Source organism: Heloderma suspectum, chromosome 12 (assembly GCF_057233095.1).
Source record: "Heloderma suspectum isolate Gila_16-S chromosome 12, 16-S_ref, whole genome shotgun sequence".
NCBI classification, from domain to species: Eukaryota; Metazoa; Chordata; class Lepidosauria; order Squamata; family Helodermatidae; genus Heloderma; species Heloderma suspectum.
The window spans coordinates 893,774-918,311 of record NC_139469.1 but is presented as its reverse complement, the minus strand read 5'-3'; the positions used below and the strand labels follow the sequence as shown (position 1 = coordinate 918,311).

At 53.1% G+C, this 24,538-nt stretch overlaps 1 protein-coding gene across 1 annotated transcript; it reads left to right on the top strand.

The window, feature by feature from the left end:
• The first annotated feature begins 1,695 nt into the window (after positions 1-1,695).
• Positions 1,696-23,508, top strand: GSG1L (GSG1 like). The gene is made up of 5 exons (XM_084817972.1): positions 1,696-2,682; positions 3,828-3,939; positions 4,558-4,725; positions 10,009-10,076; positions 21,437-23,508. Exons 1-5 carry the CDS (start codon positions 2,598-2,600, stop codon positions 21,457-21,459), a joined length of 456 nt encoding a protein of 151 aa, XP_084674098.1. The 5' UTR covers positions 1,696-2,597; the 3' UTR covers positions 21,460-23,508.
• Positions 23,509-24,538: the final 1,030 nt, after the last annotated feature.

Sequence of the window (24,538 nt, the reverse complement as noted above, 5' to 3'; positions counted from 1 at the left end):
GCGGAGTATACAGCACCTAAAAGTCCTCTTCCACCGGTCACACGAAAGCGCCTCTCATTCCTGGTGGGCAGCGGAGAACTGAGCGTCATCAGCCCTATCGACACTGCTCAGCGCCCCTGTCCACGCTCCCCCCCCGCCAAGGGGGAGGCAGCTTATGAGGGGAGCCCCCACTGAGCTTGCTTTCAGCGCTTCCTGCCCTCCCACAATCAGCCTCCCATCAGCGAAGTTCGACTGTGACCCTGGTGTGAGACTGAGCAACATCACACATGCCCAGCAATCCCGGGCCACACTGAAGGGGCGGCGGGGGGCGTCCGTGGTATGCAAAGTTCCAGCCAGGGCAAGGGAAGGCAGACAGAGCGAGGCTGTGATCCTCTGTGCTCTTCCCGGGGAGGAAGCCCTGCTGAATACGGTGGGACTTAGTCCTGAGTAAAAGGAGCAGGATGACCCTTCGTGGCTGCGAAGCTCAGGCACACTGCTTCCCTTGAATGGCGGGAGGCTTGTTTCCGAGTAGACACACACACACACACACACAGGGCCAGCCTTAAGGGTGGGCGGACTGGGTGGCTGCCCCAGGGCGCTGAGCTAAGGAGGGCACCAAGCTGGGCTGGGCAGCTGTGTTCTTTTAACGGACTGTCTGCAAGGACCTGGGGTGGCAACAAGCACGTGGCTGTGGCCTTTCTTTCAAGGTTCTACAGGTTATTTGGGTACTAACTACAAAAACGATCTTTCTCCTCTTAGCTTTAAAGTATGCTTTGTGATCAGTTTCCACTCTGATGTCATTTTCACTAGGTAAAAATCAGTGGAAAACAGCTTTACTTCGAGGCAAAGTTACTGAGCACTTAGCTCTTAAAATACTATCAATACTATAAGCACTGTATAAATAATAATAAAATTGAGCTGCAAGCTGTAAGAGGTCAGCTGGATACCTTTTTATTTACAACTTTTCTATATTATTTTTAAAGATAAAAATAATGTATATTCTAAAATAAAGAATGCTTGCCAAAAGATAGGAACTGCTACAAAAGAAAAAATGTAAAACCTGTGATAGTTCCGCTGTGTTGCATCGTGCACTGCCACTGCTCAGAATGTGGCTTTACGAACTTTGGCTCGTGCAAACTGTAGCTCAGCGGCTGAGAGATCACGGCTTTGAGCAATGTCGCTCTCGATGGACATCCCACCTGCGCCAGGACTCATAAATCCTCTGGGTGGCCCTGCAAAACTGCGGCGGTGCGGCACCGAAGGCACTCTGCACCCAGGGTGCAATTTATCCTAGGTCCTGCCTGCGCACACATAGGACTGGGCCACATAGAACTAAAGTGTGTGTGAGGGGGCCTCCCTGTGTGGCCACCCCTTCTCCTCCTGCTCCCTGTGTTGTTTACTTTTCAGTAGATTGCAGTAACGCTACTGCGAAATAGCGCTACTGAAGGCTCCCGCAACCGGCCACCCTCTCGCCTTCCCATCTGCATATTCTTTGTTGTGCAGGACATATGATGAATAGCTAGCCCAGGGACAGACACCCTGCATGGAGGGAAAGGTCTGGAGTTGCCTCCCCTAGCCTCCGCTTCCCCAGCCCTGAACTCTTGTTTCGGCAGGAAAGCCTCCCCCCCCCTCCGCAACACATACACACACAGGGGGGAGTGGGGACAGGGGTGGAGAAGAAGCCTCTCTCATTCATGGAGCAGGGTACATGGGCCTGACGACATTCAGTTCTACTCCTCCCACCTGGAATGAGAAGTGCTTTCATGTGACCCGTGAAAGTGAGTTTTTAGGTGCTGTATACTCCTCTTTTCCTGCTTCATGTTCCCCTCATGGACCAAAGCGATTTCAAGAAAATGCAGATATAAGCAGAAAGTGCTTCTCATTCTGTTTCCATGTAGATTCCCCCCCTGCCCCCTGTTCACACATGCTCTTAACATTCATGCTGCTGTATTTCTGGCTGCTGTTTTTAGATGGTATTTGTGTGGCAGACTTAATTTTTCCATGCCTACCTGAGGTCTATTCAGGGAAAGGTGGGACATTTATTTCCCAAACTACCACAACTTTCCGACTTCTGCTCTGTTCCTTTCCTGGGGCGGATCATGCAGGTGCTTGCAGAACGTAAAGCCTGATGCCTGCTGGGCTTAAGGTGTCGGTGGACGGGGTGTGTGCGCAGAGTAAATGTGGTGCTGCTGTCTGGCCCAAGCAGGCTGCGAAATGAAGCCCCCCGGTGCAGCCTCTCTGAGCAGCCCTTGTGCTACTCTCCAGCCCTCAGCCGGGAATCCTTCTGGAGGGCCGGGGGTCGGATCAGCCTGTTGCCAGTCACTGATCGTACGTGTCAGACCCGTTGTCCTGGGAGTGGCTGCCTTCATCTGACTGGAACCCGTCCAGCAGCTCAGTTAGGAAGATCAGCGCCTCCCTTCTCCGCTCTGCCCTTCTCCATCATCCCCACAACAACAGCTGCCCCGGCCCTCAGCCCTCCTCCCTCGCCAGGTGCCTGGCCCCCAGAGCAGGGGTCTCCTGGGACTGATGGGCCTCTTGTGTTTGCTGCAGGGGTCTTGTGGCTCTCAGTGGTGTCGGAAGTGCTGTACATCCTTCTGCTGGTTGTTGGCTTCAGCCTCATGTGCCTTGAGCTGGTCCACTCCAATAATGTGATCAAAGGGCTGAAGCTCAATGCCTTTGCGGCTGTCTTCACGGTGTTATCAGGTAGGTGCTGGTGTGTGCCCCCACCCCCCATTCAGGCGAGTAGTTCAATTCCTTGCAGTGGAACAAGGCAGAAACGACTACTCAGGTGAGCTGGAAGACCTCATCTTTGTGCCAGGGGACACGTCAAGTGCTCGTGAGTATTTTGCACATGCTTTCTTGGAGTGTGCTCTAGACTAGAACCCAGTGGGGTCCTCCCGGGAAGCTGCCTGGTGCAAGATTCCGGACAGAGAAAAGCAGGAGTTCTTCACACAGCGCAGAGTCAAACTGGAATTCACTGCCACAAGAGGCAGTGATGGCCACCAACGTGGACAGCTTCAAAAGGGGGGTGGACAAACTCCCGGAGGAGGTGGCTGTCAGCGGCTGCTCGTCAGGATGGCCAAACATTCCTCCCGCAATTGGAGGCCGTGGCCTACTTCTGTAGAGCAGTTACTGGGGAACATGGGTGGAGGGTGCTGCTGCCCTCATGGCCTGCTTGTGGGCTTCCGATGGCGGCCTCTGGTTAGCCACTGTGTGGACAACATGCTGGATGAGGCAGCCTTTGGTCTGACCCAGCATGGCTCTGCTTATACTCTCACAGCAAATTTCTCCTGTCTTACTTCATTCCCTGCTGCTCTCCCCCTCTCAACGCCTGAATGCTATAGAAATCTCCTGCTCAGCACCTGCCGCTCTGCACAGGCAGCATCCTGAATAGGGCCTTCAGGAGGACCCTTATCCGGGCTGGGGCGGGGGCTGCACATGCTGCAGTGCTCTCGGGGCTTCCTGCTCTCCTTCCCCACACAGGGACAGAGGAACCTGCTCTCCTCCAAGGCCTCGCCAGCCTCATATGCCCAGCGTGGCCTCCTCTGACTGGCAGCCGCAGCTCTCCTGGGTGTCAGGCAGGGGCCATTCCCAGCACATGCCTGGAGATGCTGCCCTGGGCTCTCCTGCGTGGGAAGGCTTGCGCACTGTCCCTGAGCCATGAGGGAGGAATGGTGGCTCAGGCGGAGAGGCCCTGCTTTGCACACAGAAGGTCCCGGCTCAGTCCCTGGAACCCCCAGTTAAAAAGGGCACTGAAGGCGGCCATGGAGAGCGGGTCACACTGGGCTGGCTCTTCAGGAGGCCTCCTTGTGCGCGCTGGGCTCTGAGTGGTGCTCCGTGTCTTGCAGGGCTTCTGGGTATGGTGGCCCACATGATGTACACACAGGTGTTCCAGGTGACGGTCAGCCTGGGCCCAGAAGACTGGAGGCCGCACTCCTGGGACTACGGCTGGTCCTTTTGGTGAGCCTGTGCACGCAGTGACTCCGGGCGGCTTGTGTGGGCCCCGGCTTGGTGCTTGGCATGCTCGCTTCAAAACCAGGAGCTAATTTGGCCTGGCTGGTGGGGGGTTCTTGGGAGAGCAAGGCACAGGGTGTTGCTGCAGCAGGCAGCTTGCCCGCCGCCTTGGGGGACTGTCTCCCAGCCTTCTTCAAGGAAGGCTGCCAGAGGAGGCTGGTGAAGCCCCTGACCCAAAAGAGCCCCTGGATCCAAGGGGCTGCCCCGTGTGGGGGCCTGTGGCGCCCTCCCTCTTCCGGATCACATTTCCCACTGTGGAGAGTGGCAGTGGTGTGTGCGTGGCTGTCAAAGAGGAGCCCCTGTTTCTCCAGCCATGAAAGCAGGTCCCAAGAAGGGGTGTGGCTGCTGGGGCCACTTCTTGGCTCTGGCTGGCTGGAGAGGCAACAGGGCCGTCTGCCGCTCCTCCAGCCTGTCCTCGGTGGGAGTGGGGCTGTGCATGTTCCAGGAAGGCCCCTGCCCCCGGGGACTCCTCTGCTCAGACCTCTGGGCAGAGCCCTTCTGCGCGGGGGACTGCGGCAGGTGCCCGGCTAGATGCCCCCCCACAGCTTCTGGTTCTCCCCGCAGCCTGGCCTGGGGCTCCTTCACGTGCTGCATGGCTGCCTCCGTCACCACCTTGAACTCCTACACCAAGACGGTCGTTGAGTTCCGGCAGAAGCGCAAGGTCTTTGAGCTGGGCTTCCAGGAGGACCCCGCCTGCGCAGACCCCCAGCCCCTCAAGCACTTCCGCGGCAGGTCAGGGGGGCTCAGCGGCCTGTGGGCGGAAGTGAGCAGGCGCCTGGCCACTGTTGCGCCCCGCTGCTCCTAGGCTCCCCTGGCCCGGGAGCTCCCTTGCTTGAGAAGGGGCAGGAAAGAACCGGGCGGGTTGGAGGCCCCAGGGAGCCAGCGGGGGCTCCACCCTGGCACCGCTCCCTCGCCAAGGGGGGCGCCGCGGGGCGGGGGAGGAACACCCTCAAACGCTGCCTGGTGTCCTGACAGCGTATTTGTTTTTGTTTCATTTTATTGTATTTCTAATCTGCCCAGTAACAAACGCTCTCTGGGCAGATTACAGACAGTTAAAATACTAGAATGCAGTACAAACTGTTCAAAATATAAAAGACAATGCAAATATTTAAAAGAATAAAGTACAATACAAAACAAACAGGACAGGAATAGATAACATGGCCATAAAAATCTAGAACTAGGCCTCTAAAATGCCTTTGAGAAAAGAAAGGCCTTTGGCTGGTGCCAGAAACATAACCATGTGGGCGCCAGGCAAATCTCTTTGGGGAGGGTGTCCACCAGCAGGGTGCCGCAACTGAGGTACATGTTATTTTTAAGATGTACACCTTTACCCACCCCTGAAGCCCCGGGACTTGCAGTTGCCCCTCAGGCACATGAAGCTTGATTCCGTTGAGCCAGACCTCCTTGTGTGAGAGCAAAGTGTGAGGGGTCATGGGACAGATGTTGCACATGGCAGGAGCAGACCGTGTGTGCGTGCGTGTGGCTTTGCAATGCAGGGAGCTGCTGGTGGGGCAGGCCGTGCAGGGAAGGGGGGCTGTTAATCGAGGCAGTCACACTGAGTTTGTGGTTTTTCCGCTAACCTCCTGCCCTGAGCCTTATCCATTTCTCAGAGGCCCAAACATTACAAAACAAAACCGCAGTGGACTGCTGCTGTCTGGCACTTGAGGCCAGCAGAAAACCTTCAAATCCTCTTCTAAGAAGAACCCCAATATTACCTGGGAATCAAATTTGGTGAGCAGCCCCCCCCCCCCGCATGTCATTTTCCTCGGAAGCCCTTTGTCTTGCCCGTTCCAGCATGGAGAGGGCCAGATGGTCCTGGGGCTGCAGCGTCTCCAGGCAGCCCTGGAAGGCACCCAGGCAGACACCAGGGGATGAGAGCAGGCCGCTCTTGTTCCCCCCGGAGGCGGACTCTCGCAGGCCCCCCCCCCCCGTGGCCCCTGCTTGTCCTGTTGCGGATTGATGGACAGAGCGCCAGGGCTGGCCAGTGATGGGAGCAACTAGAATCTAGTCAGCTGTAGAAGAGTAGGCAGATAAGGTTTTCTAAACTCCTCTAGAGGAAGCGGAAGTGGTGGCAATGGATCCTTATTCCAGCGACCTTGCACGAGGCCAGGATCCTGCCCCACAGACGGAGCTCCCTAGCCAGCTTATATGGCTGGGGGGGGGGCATGTTTGAGGCAGTGGGGTGGGGAGGAACGAATCAAGTGAATTGGCCACACTTTGACACTCCAGCTGGTCTAGGCCATTTTGCTCCCACGGCTGCTGGAGAGGGCTAGGAGCCTCCAGGCTGAAGGGCCTGGAGCCGGGAACCTGAGCCTAGAGCGTTCATGAGGCAATGTGCTGGACGTGTTTAACCACTGAACAGCAGTGGGATGCGCAAGAGGAGGATCAGCTCCCAGGAATGAGCAGGCGCAAGTGGTAACAGTGGCGCCTGGAAGGGCCTGCCCCATGTTTGTGCTTGCAGAGAGGCATCGGGGGTTGGACTCGACAGTCCAAAGGGCCCCTTCATAGAATCATAGAATAGTAGGGCTGGAAGGGGCCTACAAGGCCATCGAGTCCAACCCCCTGCTCAATGCAGGAATCCAAGTCAGAGCATCCCCGACAGATGGCTGTCCAGCCTCTTCTTCAACACCTCCAGTGTGGGAGAGCCCACCACCTCCCCGGGTAATTGGTTCCATTGTCGTATTGCTCTGACAGTCAGGAAGTTTTTCCTGATGTTCAGCCGGAATCTGGCTTCCTGTCACTTGAGCCCATGATTCCGTGTCCTGCACTCTGGGATGATGGAGAAGAGATCCTGGCCTTCCTCTCTGGGACAGCCTTTCAAGTACTTGAAGAGCGCTATCCTATCTCCCCTCAGTCTTCTCTTCTCAAGGCTAAACATGCCCAGTTCTTTCAGTCTCTCTTCATAGGGCTTTGTTTCCAGTCCCCTGATCATCTTTGTTGCCCTCCTCTGAACCCTCTCCAGTTTGTCTGCATCCTTCTTAAAGTGTGGTGCCCAGAACTGGACACAGTACTCCAGATGAGGCCTAACCAGTGCTGAGTAGAGGGGAACTAGTACTTCCCAGGATTTGGAAGCTATGCTTCTATTAATGCAGCCCAAAATAGCATTTGACTTTTTTGCAGCCACATCCCATTGTTGGCTCCTATTCAGCTTGTGATTGACAACAATTCCAAGATCCTTCTTGCTTGTAGTGTTGTTGAGCCATGTATCCCCCATCTTGTAACTGTGCATTTGGTTTCCTTTTCCTAGGTGCGGAACATGGCATTTAGCCCTACTACATGTCATTCTGTTGTTTTTGTGCCCAGCGCTCCAGTCTATCCAGATCATTTTGAATTTTGTTTCTGTCTTCCAAAGTATTAGCCATCCCGCCCAATTTTGTGTCATCTGCAAATTTGATCAGCATTCCCTTGACCACCTCCTCCAAGTCATTAATAAAAATGTTGAAGAGCACTGGGCCCAGGACTGAGCCCTGCGGTACCCCACTCGTTACCTCTCCCCAGTTTGAGAAGGTCCCACTGATAAGCACTCTTTGAGTCCAATTCTGTAGCCAACTGTGGATCCATCGGATCGTTGTTTCATCTAGCCCACTTTGAGCTAGTTTGCTCATCAGGATATCATGGGGCATTTTGTCGAAAGCTTTGCTGAAGTCGAGGTATATGATGTCTACAGCATTCCCACGGTCCACAAGGGAGGTGACTTGATCAAAAAATGAGATCAGATTCATCTGGGAGGACTTGTTTCTGACAAATCCATGTTGGCTTCGAGTAGAATCATAGAATCATAGAATAGTAGGGTTGGAAGGGTCCTACAAGGCCATCGAGTCCAACCCCCTGCTCAATGCAGGAATCCAAGTCAGAGCATCCCCGACAGATGGCTGTCCGGCCTCGTCTTGAATGCTTCCAGTGTGGGAGAGCCCACCACCTCCCCAGGTAATTGGTTCCATTGTCGTATTGCTCTTACAGTCAGGAAGTTTTTCCTGATGTTCAGCCGGAATCTGGCTTCCTGTCACTTGAGCCCATGATTCCGTGTCCTGCACTCTGGGATGATCAAGAAGAGATCCTGGCCTTCTTCTCTGTGACAACCTTTCAAGTACTTGAAGAGCGCTATCATATCTCCCCTCAGTCTTCTCTTCTCAAGGCTCAACATGCCCAGTTCTTTCAGCTCTCCTCAGAGGGCTTTGTTTCCAGTCCCCTGACCATCTTTGTTGCCCTCCTCTGAACCCTCTCCAGTTTGTCTGCATCCTTCTTAAAGTGTGGTGCCCAGAACTGGACACAGTACTCCAGATGAGGCCTAACCAGTGCTGAGTAGAGGGGAACTAGTACTTCCCGGGATTTGGAAGCTATACTTCTATGAATGCAGCCCAAAAGAGCATTTGCCTTTTTTGCAGCCACATCACATTGTTGGCTCAAATGTTGGCTCAAAGAGTAATCACGGCATTGTTTTCAAGGTGCTTACAGATGGATTGCTTTATAATCTGCTCCAGAATTTTTCCAGGGATTGATGTCAGACTGACTGGTCTGTAGTTCCCAGGTTCCTCCTTTTTACCCTTTTTGAAGAGAGGGACAACATTAGCCCTCCTCCGGTCATCTGGCACTTCACCCGTCCTCCATGATTTCTCAAAGAGAATAGACAGTGGTTCTGCGAGTTCTTCTGCCAGTTCCTTTATGACTCTAGGATGCAGTTCATCTGGCCCTGGAGATTTGAACTCATTCAAAGTAATTAGTTGTTCCTTCACCATATGCCTATAGATCTCAAGCTGCAACCTTATGATGCTACAGTTCTAGGATGCAAAATAGGGGGGAGTGGCCATGATCAACGTGGCGCAAAGAGCGCCTAAAGAAAGCTTGTGCTGTAGTGACCAGGAGGCTCCTACAGATGCCCCGCTCCGTTCTGTGGTTCGTGGCTTCTGTGGCCTTGTGACTTGTTCCATTTGGAAAGGCTGCAGGAGGGGACCAGAGATGACCCTGTGGCTGGAAGCTGAGCAAAAGGGCATCTGTGGTCCCTCCAGCTGAGAATGTCTTATGGATCTCTTCAGCTTCCAACTTTCCAAAGTTCATGTTAAAGCTGTGCAGTTCTGTGTATTTTCCCATGAAAATGAGAACAATACTGACATTGTATAATTCTTGTATGAATAACATTTCCTCCGCTCCTGAGTTGGGCATTTAGTTTAACCTTCTTCTATGCGTGATGATAATCCTGGACAGTGCTGGTAACCAGCATTGCAACCAAGCAGAATGTTGGCTGCATGCTGTGATTCCCTCTTGCAGCTCCCAGCCAAACATGACTTGTGAGGATGGAGTTTGTTTGAAATTCAGATAAGTGAAGGGTGTATCTCTGTGACATGGGTTCACAGAGATATTTTATCTATTCACCAAGCGATTTCCCTATGTCTACAGCTCATAGTCTGCATTTCCTGTGGCTATTCCCAGTAGATGTTCCCACGCAGATGGACACAGTGTGCATTTCTGTGAATGAGAAGCCAGAAAAGAGTGGCAGGGATGCATCACCACGTGGTGACGTTGCCCTGTAAAAGCTAATCCTTTTACAGCTAATCCTTTTACAGCAAGCGATGGCTTGCCCTCACGTCCTGTGTCGCCCTTGTGTCCTGTGTTTCCAAACTGCCAGCAGCCTGGCAGTACCCGCCGGTGGTTCCTTAAGTACCCACTGCTGGGGGCGAGTGGGGGGCTGGATCTTGGGGAAGTTCTGCAGAGCAGCATCCTTGGGGAAACCACTGTGCCCCCCACTGTTTGAAAAGTGGAGGAGCCTGGGCCAGGCCACCTGCGCTTCGCTTTGGGGGCGAGGAGGGCGCCAGAGCTGGCCGGCTCTTCTCCCCGCGGCCTCCAAGGTGAACTGAGGGTGGGGGGGCCGCATGCAGCCTGCCCCACCCCAGCTTGGCCCTGGGGACTGCTGTCCTGGCTGTTGAGGCAGATATGCTGATTGGGGGCCCTGGGCTACTGTCCAGGGGGGAGCAGCATCAGTTCTTGCTCAAGGTGCGAAGTGTATGTTCTCTTTTCCAGGCTGGAGGAGGAAAGGGACGAGGCCGGGGTCGTGAGGTTAGGCTGCCTCTACGGCTACTCCCCCAATCGTAAGTGCACCCAACAGCAGACTCTCTCTCTCTCTCCCCCTCCCTCCCTCCCTCTTGCATGATGGCTCTCCTGGGCAACAGACTTCCAGTGTGAGTGTGGGCGGGGTGGTGGTGGTGATGGTGTATTTATTTGCATTCACTTTCAAGAGCACGTTAATCTGGTGCTGAACCAGGACAGACATGAGAACCTGTTGCATCAGAGGTCACAACCGCCATCTCTGTAGCTGTTTGGATGTGCAAACTCCCCTCCCTGCTCCCTCTCTCAGTTCCTCAGTCTGTTTTATCCTCCTGCATATATCATTCAGGCATCTCCTGTTAAGCTTGCAGGCAACACAGGTAAAGAATTGCATAGCCTGACTGTTTCGACTAGCTCAGGCTTATCGAAGTATATCTTAACTTGCAAAGAAGCTGAGATCTTTCAAGGAACCCTGCTTTGATCTGGCTGATAAGGTTTTGCAAAGTTTATTTTAATTAGTCCACAGATAGCATCAGGGGTGTTGCTAGGTTCTTAAAAGATCCGGGGCGCAGGCCCATAACGAAAATTTGCACATAAGCACATATCTAATATGTATGTGTGTGTGGTGTGTGCACGCGGTGTGCTTGTGTGTGTGTATAGATTACATACATAAGAAGTGTGCACTGACCCCCCCCCCATCTTCAACTCAGACCCTGAGTCAGCGTTTTGGAAAACATCCCGCTTCTGCTTGGGCCAATTTGTAGTCAGACCAGCTCAGCACCAAACCTGAGTCAGTGTTTGGAAAAATGAGCCTTTATGCTTCCTGTTGATTACCATGGGAAATTAGGAAAAAAAATGAAACTTTTTTCTCTTGGTCAGAACTGGATGATAATTTCAGGCATAGAAGCCCCCTAGAAGGAGATTACACCTGCCCAATGTCAGAAAAAAAAAATAGGTGCTGTTTATATTTTGATTTTCTTTTAAAGGGAACTGCCAATAACATTTTTATTACTTGGAAGAAGTGGATAGAAATTTCAGGATTCATTGCCCCATCAGAGGAGATCATGTCTGCCAAATTTCAGAATGATAGCCCCAAGGGTTTTTGTGCAAGGGTGGCCTTGACATTTTGAGGTCTCCAAAAGAGGACATACTTATCTCCCTCTGTTCCTTGTGGACCATTGTTCTGAAAATTACAGACAGGCTAGAGTTGTCCCTAAGTAAGAAACCAGCAAAGTTTCAGAAGGATAAGTGCAGCAGTTCATGTGCAAGGGGAGTTCTCCAATTTGGGGGAGGGAGGGATTTGCTTTCCCTTCCATTCACCCCTTCCCCAACAGTTTTTGGGTAAATTTGTATGAAAATGCACAGGTCATTAGAGGTGTCCCCCTTGCAAAAAACCTGCAAAGTTTCTGAAGGATATATATGCATGCAAATTTAGAAGTACTAGAATTCATTTACATTTCACCAATGTTTGCAGCAGGGGAACATGGGTGGGAAGGTGCTATTGCACTCATGTCCTGCTTGTGGGTTTCCAGTGGGCATCTGGTTGGCCACTGTGTGAAAAGAATGCTGGACTACATGGACCTTGGTCTGATGCAGCACAGCTCTTCTTATGTTCTTAAATATAGAGTGCCTCTAAGCGTGTGCAGAATGTTTTTCTTTCATCACTGAGCACTTACATTCTCCCCCTACCAATTCTATTCCCCTCCATGCAACCATCCCTCCTCATCCTACCATCCTCCAGCAACTCTTCATCAAAACAGATGTCTTGTTTTGTGCAACTCCTCTCTGCCTCCTCCTTGTTATGCACACGGTCTCATTGTATCTTCCTCCCCATAACTTCATTTGTGCCAAGACTTCACCAGGATTCAGCCAATGAGTCTGTTTTCAAAACTAGGGCTAAGTTATGGAGAAACTCTGAGTATGTACTAAGTGCCTTTCCCTCACCACTGAAGCTAGAGTTCATGCAAAAAAACCCCAAACCCACAAATGACAAAACATGCATAAGACTGAGCTGAAAGGGTAGTCAGTTCATTAGATGGAATTGGGTAGGCACCATATTAAGCTTGCAGTACCATGCTCACAACTTATTTCTGAGTAAACATGCAGAACATCAAGGTGCAAACATCCCTGCAAAAGTAACTTGTGCTGGAATCCTATGCACACTTTCCTGAGGGTGAGCCTCATTAAACATAATGGGACTTCTCAGTAGACATACACAGGATTGCATAAATTAGCAATATTTACCTCCCCTCCACTTAAAAAACAAATAAAAAACGCCTGTTTTTTAAATTAAAGATTTCTGTTCATAGGAACATAGGAAGCTGCCTTATACCGAGTCAGACCCTGGGTCCATCCAGCGCAGAATTGTTGACACTGACTGGCAGGAGCAGCTCTCCAGAGTTTCAGGCAGGATTCTTTCATAGCCCTACCTGGGGATGCTGGGGATTGAACCCGGGACCTTCTGCATGCCAAGCCTGTGCTCTGCCACTGAGCTACAGCCCTTCCTATTGCTGGATAATGGCAACTGATAAAGAAAACAGCCCAGATTTGTTTCTCTGTGACCATGTGAACCCACTCTTCTCAAAGACTTAGAATCATAGAATAGTAGGGTTGGAAGGGGCCTACAAGGCCATCGAGTCCAACCCCCTGCTCAGTGCAGGAATCCAGGTCAGAGCATCCCTGACAGGTGGCTGTCCAGCCTCGTCTTGAAGGCCTCCAATGTGGGAGAGCCCACCGCCTCCCTAGGTCATTGGTTCCATTGTTGTACTGCTCTAACAATCAGGACGTTTTTCCTGATGTTCAGCTGGAATCTGGCTTCCTGTCACTTGAGCCCATTATTCCGTGTCCTGCACTCTGGGATGATCAAGAAGAGATCCTGGCCTTCCTCTCTGTGACAACCTTTCAAGTGCTTGAAGAGTGCCATCATATCTCCCCTCAGTCTTCTCTTCACAAGGCTCAACATGCCCAGTTCTTTCAGTCTCTCCTCATAGGGCTTTGTTTCCAGTCCCCTGATCATCTTTGTTGCCCTCCTCTGAACCCTCTCCAGTTTGTCTGCATCCTTCGGAAAGTGTGGTGCCCAGAACTGGACACAGTACTCCAGATGAGGCCTGACCAGTGCTGAGTAGAGGGGAAATAGTACTTCCCGGGATTTGGAAGCTATGCTTCTATGAATGCAGTCCAAAATGGCATTGGCCTTTTTTGCAGCCACATCCCATTGTTGGCTCATATTCAGCTTGTGATCGACAACAGTTCCAAGATCCTTCTCGCTTGTAGTATTGTTGATCCACGTATCCCCCATCTTGTAACTGGATCCACCGGATTGTTGTTTCATCTAGCCCACTTTGAGCTAGTTTGCTCGTCAGGAGATCATGGGGCACTTTGTCGAAAGCTTTGCTGAAGTCGAGGTGTATGATGTCTACAACATTCCCACGGTCCACAAGGGAGGTGACTTGATAAAAAAATGAGATCAGATTCGTCTGGCAGGACTTGTTCTTGAGAAATCCATGTCGGCTTCGAGTAATCACTGCATTATTTTCAAGGTGCTTCCAGATGGATTGCTTTATCATCTGCTCCAGAATGTTCCCAGGGATTGATGTCAGACTGACTGGTCTGTAGTTCCCAGGTTCCTCCTTTTTACCCTTTTTGAAGATAGGGACAACATCAGCCCTCCTCCAGTCATCTGGCACTTCCCCCGTTCTCCATGATTTCTGGAAGATAATAGACAGTGGTTCTGCGAGTTCTTCTGCCAGTTCCTTTATTACTCTAGGATGCAGTTCATCTGGCCCTGGAGATTTGAACTCATTCAAAGTAATGAGGTGTTTCTTGACCATATGCCTATCTACCTGAGTGAGGAACAGGAGAAAAACCAATCCTCTTGTCTGTTTATATAAAGTCAAATACAGTTCAGAACTTCTCTTGCCCACCAAAGAGAATTCTTTTTAAGAATTCCCCAAGATATGCTCTGGGTGGAATAAAGAAGAGAAAGAAAGAAAGAAAGAAAGAAAGAAAGGGTTAGGGGAGTGAAGAAGAAAAGAAGAATGGTGACTGGAAATGTGTGCAGGGGTGGGGAGTAGGGAGAATTCCCTAAGCCAAGTGGCTCCTTTCAGAGAGGTAGTACTTCAGAGGAATTTAGGAGGCTGTGGGGGGTTTGTAAGGATTACATGTACTTAAGTGAACTTTATGAGGTGAGGTGGCTGCGGGCTTTTTCTAGCTTTTTTAAAACTGTAGAACTCATTTAAAAGCCCCAGCAGTTTCTCAGTCATGACGCCACATAGTCCTAACCCTCCCTTTGGGATTATTTGAGTCCTACAGCTATTTAGGAGAAATTAAAGCTGGAGAAGACTCTTACGAGTCCCCTGGACTGCAAGGAGGTCAACTCAGTCAATCCTAAAGGAAATCAACCCTGACTGCTCATTGGAAGGACAGATACTGAAGCTGAAGCTCAAATATTTTGGCCACCTAATGTGCAGAGAAAACTCTCTGGAAAAGACCCTGATGCTGGGAAAGACTGAAGGCAAAAGGAGAAGGGGACGGCAGAGGATGAGATGGCTAGATAGCATCACGGATGCAATGTATATGGACTTGAGCACGCTCCGGGAGAGAGCGGAGGACAGGAAGGCCTGGCGTGCTATGGTCCATGGGGTCACGAAGAGTCGGACATGACTGAATGACTGAACAACAACAAAAGTGGAGGGGGAGAAAGCAGTTTGTGGAGGCTGACTGGATCCTTTGTTGTACTGAAGCTACTAAACTTCTGCAGAAGCCAAAGGTTCCAGTTCGGGGCAGTAAAATCAGATGCGGTGTGAAATACCAGTATTTCACATGGAGCTCTTTCTTCCCTTCCTTCTCCCTCTTTATTGCAGGCAAGCTCCCAACAGTGGGCACATAAGAGCAGAAAAGCAGGGGGAGAGAGGTTTTTTGCACCTCAGAAAAACCCTACATCAGAGATTAGGGATAGTGACCTCCTAATGGTCACGTTAAACACCTTCTGATTAGGATCTCTAATCCCTTGGGTGGCTTGACAGTTTTTACTTTTTGTTTTAGAGTTTGAGAAAAGGAAACTTTACACATGGCTAGCACAAAAGCCACTGGACCTAACTGTCTGAAATTTCGTAGGTTCAGTCAACTCCATAGGGCCTGCCAGGTCGCCAAATTCCATGAATTTATGTGGAAGCACAAACAAATTATAGCTCTTTACTTTGACAGATTTTCTTGGAAAAAGCAAATTTACCTATGGCTAGCACAAAGCCACTGGACCTAACTGCCTGAAATTTGGCATATTCACTTAGCTCCATGGGGTCTACCAAGCTTCCAAATTTCATGCATTTATCATACAAACTCAAAACGTTATGGCCATTTTTGTTGTCCAATGCAGGTCAATGGGGAAAATGTAAAAAAAATGGCAATTAGGACAGTTCAAAAGATCCGGGGCACAGCTCAAAAAGATCCAGGGCCTGTGCCCCGGTGGCTCCTCTTCTAAGGACGCTCCTGGATAGCATGTCTTGCAAAGCCTCTGCTTTCATCTCACAGGCTCAGCTTCCCCGGCAGGCTTTTCGCACCATTGGAACTGTTCCCTGGAGGCACACCGCTGGCCTCTCTCTCCAAGGGGACAGCGGCACTCTCTGAGAGGAGGAACATCTCTCTTCCTCCTTGCATTGGAGAGGTGGATTCCTCGGAGGCCAGGAGAGGAGGCTGCCGTGCCTGCAGACCCCTCCTGCCCATGGCTGGCCAGGGTGCCCCCGCCGAACCTGGCAAGGCCTTTAATCTGGAGGAGGAGGCAGAGGAGAGCCCAGCCAGTGGAGCAGGGCAGCAGGCAGCCCTTCTCAGAGAAGGCTCTTGCCAGGGCTGCAGTCCTAGACATACGTACCTGGGATCCAGTCCCCTTGGATGCAGAGGGACTTACTTCTGAGTAGGCATTCACAGGGCAGCATTGAAAGTCCTGAGCGCTTCCAGAAGAGGCTTTGTCGTGCAACTGCCCTGCCTGTTTCATGGCAGTTTATGGGGGATCCAGACGTTGTCCTCAGTGGGTCGTCCTCCCATATTTGCCCACTGCTACTTCCGTGTTTTTTTCTTACCAGAAAAAAAAAATCCATGAAGGAAGAAAAGATGGAAGAGCGGCACAACGCCGCTGGCCTGGTAGTTCTGGGAGCCCCCCCCCCCCCCGAGCAGCCCTTCTTCGGGGCATTCAGCGCTCCATGAAACCACAGAGAAGCGGCAGCGTCTTGGGAAGAGGAGGAGGGCGTGGGCGGTCTCCAGCCAGCTGCGGCTGGAAGGGCCCGCTGGGCGGGGGTTGGTCTCCCGGCTCTCCAGGCCCCTTGTGTGCCTGGAAGCCACAGGGCAGCGCAGCCTGGCATTTGGGTCCTTGTGCTCAGGGAGGAGCAGCGGCAGGCGTTGGCCTACCCGTCCCAGGAAAAGGGTCCCAGAGTAGCCATGGCTTGGATCATTCAGCCATTAGGAGCACAGCAAACTCCCCTGTCAAAGGAATTGTGACAGAATCCCAGGACGGCTTCTCAGGGCCTCACTGGTTTGGGATGAAGCCCAGGCCTCTTCGCAACAGCAGCCCCCAAAGTTGTGGAAGGCGTCATAGAATCATAGAATAGTAGGGTTGGGAGGGGCCTACAAGGCCATCGAGTCCAACCCCCTGCTCAGTGCAGGAATCCAAGTCAGAGCATCCCCGACAGATGGCTGTCCAGCCTCATCTTGAAGGCCTCCAGTGTGGGAGAGCCCACCGCCTCCCCAGGTCATTGGTTCCATTGTCGTATTGCTCTGACAGTCAGGAAGCTTTTCCTGATGCTCAGCCGGAATCTGGCTTCCTGTCACTTGAGCCCATGATTCCGTGTCCTGCACTCTGGGATGATCAAGAAGAGATCCTGGCCCTCCTCTCTGGGACAGCCTTTCAAGTACTTGAAGAGCGCTGTCATATCTCCCCTCAGTCTTCTCTTCTCAAGGCTCAACAGGCCCAGTTCTTTCAGTCTCTCCTCATAGGGCTTTGTCAGCAAAAGGCCAGCTGGGGGGGGGAGGGAGGTGCCCTGCCCAGCCCTGTCTTGCTTGGCTCCCTCTGATCTGGACTGTGGCAGATCTCTCCCGAGAGTCTCTGGGCCCGGACGTGCCATGGGCAGGCAAGCGTTTGTGGGGGTGAGTGCGCTTGGATCTTCCTGCTCTCCCTTCTTGAAAGGGGGCCTGCCTAGCGTTCTCCCGTTTTTGTCCTTGCATTAAACCTGTGAGGCAGGTGGGACTGACTGCCCCCCAGGGGGAGATTTGAAGCCAGGACCAACACCTGCTTATCCACTTGCCCACTGCACTGCCCCCCCGCCCCTTGGCAGTGCTGCCACGTGGCTGTGGTCTGACAGGCAACTCAGTCGCTGCCTTCCTCTAGGCAGACGCGGCGGCTTGGGCTGGCCTGGGGTGCTGTTGGCTTGGTAGGGCCAGGGGGGAAGAGCAGCCAGGGTCCCGGTTCCCCATGGAAGCACCATGGTGGACAATGCTGCTGTGCCCTGCTCTCCTGTGGGAGCTCTCTGCCTCTGGAGTCCTCCTTCCCCTGGGCCTCCCCAGTGCCTTTCTTTTCTGTTGCTGCTGTCCCCGCAGTGGCACCTTCCTTTGCCCCTGCTGCTTCCGTTCTCATTTCTGCCCCCGATTTCCTGCCCCTGTTCTTGCTCTGCTGTTTAAGCAGGTCAGGGTAAATGGGGCCGTCTGGTGTGTGTTGCATGTCTGGACTGGGTATCCTTGGACTGTGAGCGCAGGATCCCCAGGACATAGTGGTTGTGGTTCTGGACTAGCCAAGGAGGCCAGAGTGCATCTGTCCCCTGACAGAAGGCCATCCAGCCCCTGGAGCTGTGTGCGCGAAGGCAGAGGCCAGGCTACCCTGTGCCACTTTCTCAGCCCGGCCATCCTATCCATGTGGGAACTCGTGCACGACCAGTTAGCTACAGAGAGCAACGAGTCGCGTTGAGCATGACCAGCGGTGCAAACTCCTGCTTGCTGGATGCTTCTGTGCTGAATTCTCGTGGACTGTGCAGATCCTGCGTGCTCAGGCTTGTTGAATGACTTGACCACGGCTGCCTTTGTATGTCACCAGGAAGCATGGGGACATGCAAGTTGATTGCGCTTCTGAACAATGTGTGATGGCGGAGCTGAAGAACATCAGACAAGCTTGATCAGACACTGAAGATCTGTCTGTGTCTCGCATCCAGTTTCTTGCAGTGGCTTCCAGAAGGCCCATAAGCAGGATGCAAAGGAAACAGCCCTGGCAGGAAGCTGCCCTTGAAGTCTGGCTGTCAGGGCAAAATGCTGCTGACAGCTCCACGGATGCGTCTAATCCCCCTTGAAGGCTGCCAAAGCCTGTGGCCATGGCCACCATTTGAGGCAGTGCATTGCACTGTGCATTTCGGGAAGTGTTTTCCTTCTATCAATGCCTCCTAGTCATGATGGCGCCGTATTACCTCCCGTTTTGGAGGTGGTCTGCCCCTGCACACCAGTTGCTGGGGAGCCTGAGTGAGAGGGGGCTATCGCACTTGTGTCCCACAGGTGGGCTACCACGTGAACAGAATGGTGGGTGAGATGGACCCTTGGTCTGAAGGGTCCATCTCACCCACTAAAAAAAAGTGCAAAATGTGTAGATTAGGGAACTGTGTGCACAGAAATGTCTAAGTTGGTGAAAATAATGTTCAAAGATGCATTCTATTGGGGAAATTGCTTGATAATATGTATATGTTAGGGAAAAGTGAGTATAGAAATGTATATATTTGAAGAAATGCACATAGAAATGCATTCAAGTTTTTATGTAGACTGAAAAAAAAAAGCAAACTGATGTAGAACTGTGGTGAAACAAGCTTGTAAAAATGGGGCATAGAGTGAAGCTCAAACTGGTAGCTTTGCCTGCCCCTCGTTCTGCCTAGTTTCTTGGCTCCTCTCCCGGGGCAGGGGTCGCCCTGTGGGCCAAGCCAGAGGAGGAGTTTGCAGCCCCCTCTGTCTGGGACGGTATCCACCCCTGCCATCTCCTGAGCACAAGGACAGGTTTGCCACATGAGGAGAAGCAGCTGCCAGCCTGTGTTGACAAGGGTGAGGGCGGAGTCACTTGCGGCCAAGGGCAAAGCCCCGGCTTCTCTCGAGAGCCTGCGTCCCGCTGCTCGGCTGCTCTTGGTAGCAGGATGACACTCTTAACATTCACCCACAATGGATTTGCTTTCCGACAACTGAAATCTGTTGTCTCAGTTGTAAAACAGAACAATTCACTCTGTGGTCTTTATGGTGATCTTCTAAATACATTCCCAGAGGGGTTGCTGTCTTGATCTCTTGCAGCAAAAACAAGAGTCTGGTGGTACCTTAAAGATACACACATGTAGGTTTGTGCTTTGGTGGACGACAGCCCACTTCATGAAATGCATGAAGTATTATCCTCTATTTATGCATTTACTACATTTATATCCTGCCTTTCTGCCAAACAATGGTGCTCAAGGTAACTAACAGTAGTAGTGAAATACAGATAAAAATGTACTCTCAATGAAACATAAAAACAAGTCCATTACCAACACTGTTTAGTTGCCAGGCATGTAGACACATGGTCACAGGGTATGTGTGTCATAAACAGTAAGGTCAGAGGGAACTGAAATGCAGAAAGTATAGACAAGTTGGCTATCACTGTCTGTGAAAACTACTGCCTGTACTTTTTGCATTTCAGTTCCCTCCGACCTTCTTGGCTGCAACACACGTCTGTAACTCAGCCACACACGGCTGATTCTTGTAACTCAGGATAAGGCTTGGTGCATCTGGTGACGTGTACGCTGGCCTGTGGAAGCATCTGCCAGGATTAACATGGGCATCTTTAACATGCCACGAGACTCCTGGCTGATTCTTCTCAATGAAGCGATTGTGGTCCCCCCCCCCCAACCCCAGATTTTTAAAAAGCTGGTAATACAAATGTCCTTCAGCTTCAACATCTTGTCTTGTTTTCTAACACCTGTGCAGACAGGACGAAATACTAAATGAGAAGGGCAGCCCCATTCCATCCCCCCCCCCGGCACAAGTGGCCTCATGTCCTGGCATGGTGCCAATGCGCCTTCCTCCCTGTGCAGCAGCCAGCGACGGTGGTGGGCAGGGCACTCCACAGAGCCCTTGGCCGGAGCTGCCCTCCTCCTTCGATGCTGGGAGGCTCCTTGAGCTGTGGGGGTGGGATGAGCGCCTGGAGCTGCCTGCTGATCCCCTTCCCAAGGGCCCTTCTCACCACAGCTGCACTGTCACAGCAGTGGGCCAGAGCTGGGAGTCCTTGGGGGGCCAGTTGCATTCTGTGCAGCTTGCAAGCTGGGATTTGGCTCGGCCAGTGCAGTGGCAGAGCCCCTCTGTGCCCGCAGAAGGTGCCAGGCGCAATCCCCAGCCGGCGGCAGTGCCAGGCAGGGAAAGGAGAGCAGCTGCCAGCCAGAGTTGGCAGCCCTCCGCTGGGCCGGCCAAGGGCCTGACATCTGGCGCCAAGGAGCTCCTCTCCTGCGTGCGACTGAGGCTGCTGGGGGTGGCCCTTCTGTGCTTTTCTGGGGTCAGCTGGGTCCTGTTTTACTCTCTCCCTGTGTATAATTGTTCTCATGCTTTTGCAACCTGATGGTGTGCCGCTTCAAGGGCCTTTGCCACATGTTGGCAGAATGCAAAGATCTAGATGAATACATCTCTGGCTGCCAGGGAGGCTGGCTCCTCTGAGATGGGGCGGGGGGGCTCTCCTGCCTTCTTGGCATCCTGCCCTAGAGCAGGCAAGCAGACATCTCCTGTGCCGGCTATAAATAGGGCAGCTGATGAAAGCAGAGCTGGAAGACTGCAGAGCGGTCTGTGTGTGTGGTGGTGGTGGTGAGGGGACAGGGAAGGCACCTGCTCTGTGCAGGAGCCCCCTGAGCAAAGCTTGCTTCTGGAACAACCACCAGCTGAGCTGTGGAAGGGGGCCGTGCATGACCGGTACTGTCCTGCCAGCAGAGCCCTTTGCCCTATGGCCAGGCTGGTGGTGGTGGAGGGGGGAGCCTGTGTGGTGGGTGGTTCACTTGTCACCAAAAGCCCCAAAGGAGATTTCTGTCACCCATTACAAGGACCCTTTGACATGCTGGTAACACTGAAGCAGGGCTTTCTCTGCTGCAGTGAGGCTGCTGCTGGAGGCCCATGGGGGATGCATGCCGGGGGTCAAGCGCATGCAGCGTGTGGGTGGGAGGTGTGCACGGTGCCCCCATTGCCCTCATGAGATGGGGACTGATGAGAAGCATGGAACATCCCCCCCGCCGCCTTCCCTGCAACCACAGGCCTTCTCCTGAAATGCGTGTGTCTTCCTGGGGGGGGGGAGAAGCGCCCTGGTCTAGGGCTGTGCAGCAGCAGCCCTTGCTTATGGCTTATTCCATGGGCCAGGCAGGAAGAGAGTGACAACGGCTTTCTCTTGCAGGACTGCACAATACCCAGCTGTGAAGTCTCGGAGAAACACAAGTGGCCAAAATGGCCAGAAGAGCATCTCGTTGGCCCCGCTGAGCTCTCCCACCAACTCAGCAGTCTCGTTTTCACTTTCTTCGGAGCCCCCCGGCCACCTCTGTTCCCCTGAAGCCAGGCAGCAGGCTGCTGCAGTGGCTTCTGAAGTGGCTGCTGGCCGCAGGCTGCTGGACCACCTGAACCCAACAGCACAGTGGGCAGCAGCAGCAGGGCCTGGGTCCATGGCTCCTCACCTGTGAGTAAGGCCAGCCTCTCACCCAGCCGCCCCGAGACCAACCCTGGCCTCTGGGCCAAGGAGCCTGTTGCTGAGAGCTGCGTCGCCACGTCATGGCAGCCCTCCTGCAAGCCCAGAGCTCCCAGTTGCCGCATCAGGCAACCCGCTGGCAAGCAAACTCCGTGCCCAGCTAAAATGCCCTGGAAGCCCCGCCAAGCTGATGGACCTGCAAAGGGGGCAGGAAAGGATGTGGTGCTGGCTCCAGAAGAGGACGGCTGGAAGAGCTTGTATGTTCAGTGGGTCAGTGCCTTCACTCTGCCCTGCAGCAAGGAACACTAGAGCTGGTCTACCATTGCTTCCAGCATCTCACTTAGAATGACATTAATTCTGCAGGACGAGGGATGTAGTCCACCATTTACACCCCTTTTGTGCGCGAGGGAGCTGAGGCTGCAAGGCGGGCTCTTGCCTGAGGCTGCTGAGTCCTGAGCCCTTGGCTGTGCAGTCAGTGTGCATGCGCCTGCTTTCGAGCCCAGGCTCCAGTCCAAGCCACACATTTGGGGCATTGCAGGAGTTCAGTTATGGCCCTATAGAGCAGGCTGCAGGCAAGCCTCAAGGGCTTGCTGCTTCTGTATAATCATAAAAACGGGGGGGGGGGACTTATCTGTCTGTTGTCCCCTGGACCTGAAAGGGTGCGTTGTGCCCAGTTGTGCCAACGTGGGGACAGGCAGGGTGCTCAGGCTGGCTGTGTCGGGGGTTGGGGACACCCAGAGCGTGTGCAGCTCTTCCTGCTCAGGCTGGCTCTGGGCTGCACCTCCGCCTTATTTGGGCAGCAAGGGGAAGCGGTGGGTTCCACTCTTTGTGTTGGCATGCAGGGGGTGTGAATGGGTGTGGAGAGCATGTTTTCAGGCCACTGAACAGGGATGGGGCCATGCTGCAAGGGCCTGGCTTGGAACAAAGGGCCACCCAGCACAAGGCCCCTTTTCCCGCAGCGGCCAGCAGATGCCTCCAGCGGCCCACAGGCAGGGCCTTTGTGCAACAGCCCCTCCCTGGGTCGCTCCCCAGCAGCAGGTGCACAGATATCTGGCCTCTGAAGTCGGAGGCTCCATATTGCCCTCATGGTAACAGCTGCAGACCGTCGCCCTCCTCGCCTCTGTGCCCCCAGCTCCGTGACAGTTGAGCAGGTGCCTGGGTTGGAGAACAGAGGGCACAAAAGGGATGCCAGTAATGCCCTGCGCATGCTGCATCTTGGCTTCCAGCAGGGGGTGCGGCTGACGAGACACATTGGGCAGACAGTCCAGCCCTGGCGGAGGAAAGCAAGCGCGACAATGGCTGCACCCTGATGGAGCAGAAGGCCATGGTGCAGTCTGAGGAGGACCCCTACGAGGCTGACCAGAAGATGCACCCGGCGTTCTTCAGCAATGTCGGCCTGCTGCGGCGCTCCTGCCCCTCCAAGAGCCTGCCCAAGCCGACCCGGAGCCGTACGCCATGTACCGCGGCACCCTGCAGAACGTCTCACCTGGCATTAGCAGCCAAACCCTGAGAGAGGGGACCCAGCGGGTGTAGAACGGGCCTGGGGAAGAGCTGGGAGCCCCCCGACCCAAGGGATGGTGGCACTCTGGAGCGGAAGAGCAGGCTCCCTGGGCAAGGGCTGGCTGGCCTCTTCACTCCCTTCCCCCTGCTCGAGAACTTGGCTGGGCCACTGCCTCAGACTGAACTCAAGGCAGGCAGCTCTGGTTCAGGCCGAGCCACCACAAGACTGCTTTGAAATCGTAGCTTTTTTAAAAAGAAAAAAAAAATAGGCGGCTTTTGTTTTTCAAGTTGTCTCTTGGTTTCTGAGCTCAGTCAAGGTTTCTGGTTTTTGTTTTCTGGGTTTAAGGATTAACTCCTAGATTGTCTAACTCGCGGAACTGCTTCAAAGGCTACATGTCCTGCTGGGCTGTGTGAGTTTGCCAAGTGCTGATTTAGTAACGGCAGCGTATCCTTTGCAGAGAGGCAGGGCAGCCATGAGAAGAGATGTGCTGGGCCAGACCAAAGGCCTCTCTCATCCAGCACTCTGTTCACACAGCAGCCAGCCATATGGAAGCCCACAAGTCCGGACAGGAGTGCAAGAGACCCCTCCCGCTCGTGTTTCCCAGCAAGTGGTATTCAGAAGCAGACTGCCTCGGATACTGGAGAGAACTAGCAGCCATGGGTCGCCTCATCTTCCTCTATGAATGTCTCCCCCCCCCTTTAAAGCCATCCAAGCTGGTGGCCATCACCTCACCTTGTGGAAGTGAAAGCCATAGTCTAACCCTGCGCTGTGGGGAGAGGTCCTGCCTTGGGTCTGTCCCATGTCTTCCATGGTTCAGCTTCATGGCACCACCCCGTTGTTCTAATAATCCACTTTCACCACGCCAGACATGATTTTGTACACCCGTCATGGCTTCCTCCCCTTACTTACCTTTTTTCTAAGCTCACTTTTCCACAGGGGCGGGTTGATCCAGCCCCTTGATCGTTGTGGTTGCCCTTTTTTGCAAAGTTCTTTTCCAGGTGCAGTGAGAAGTTATGCAGTCTGCTGTGTGGTTGTGCCATAGCTTTGCATAAAGGCCGAGGGTGCTCTGCTCAATTCCGTGTCCTCCCCCCATTCGACTTATACACGTTTCCCCTCACCCAGCTGGCCCTTGGTGCCTGCAGGTTCTCTCAGCCACCGACTCTGCCTTCATGGTTATGGAATTTCTCCTCAGAAAGCACTTTCTGGTGGGAGAGGAGCCCCCCCCTCCACGTGGGGCTCAGTGCCCACTCAAGAACGGGGGAGTTGGCTTCGGATTTGGAGTGCCTCTGCCTCAAGGGCTCCAAATTGGGGTGAGG

Excerpts from the sequence above, each read along its gene's own strand:
- GSG1L (XM_084817972.1), top strand. The coding sequence starts at position 2,598 with ATGTGCCTTGAGCTGGTCCACTCCAATAATGTGATCAAAGGGCTGAAG. Across the intron at positions 3,940-4,557 it reads GACTACGGCTGGTCCTTTTG|CCTGGCCTGGGGCTCCTTCA; the intron begins GTGAGCCTGTGC and ends TTCTCCCCGCAG. Across the intron at positions 10,077-21,436 it reads CTACGGCTACTCCCCCAATC|GACTGCACAATACCCAGCTG; the intron begins GTAAGTGCACCC and ends TTTCTCTTGCAG.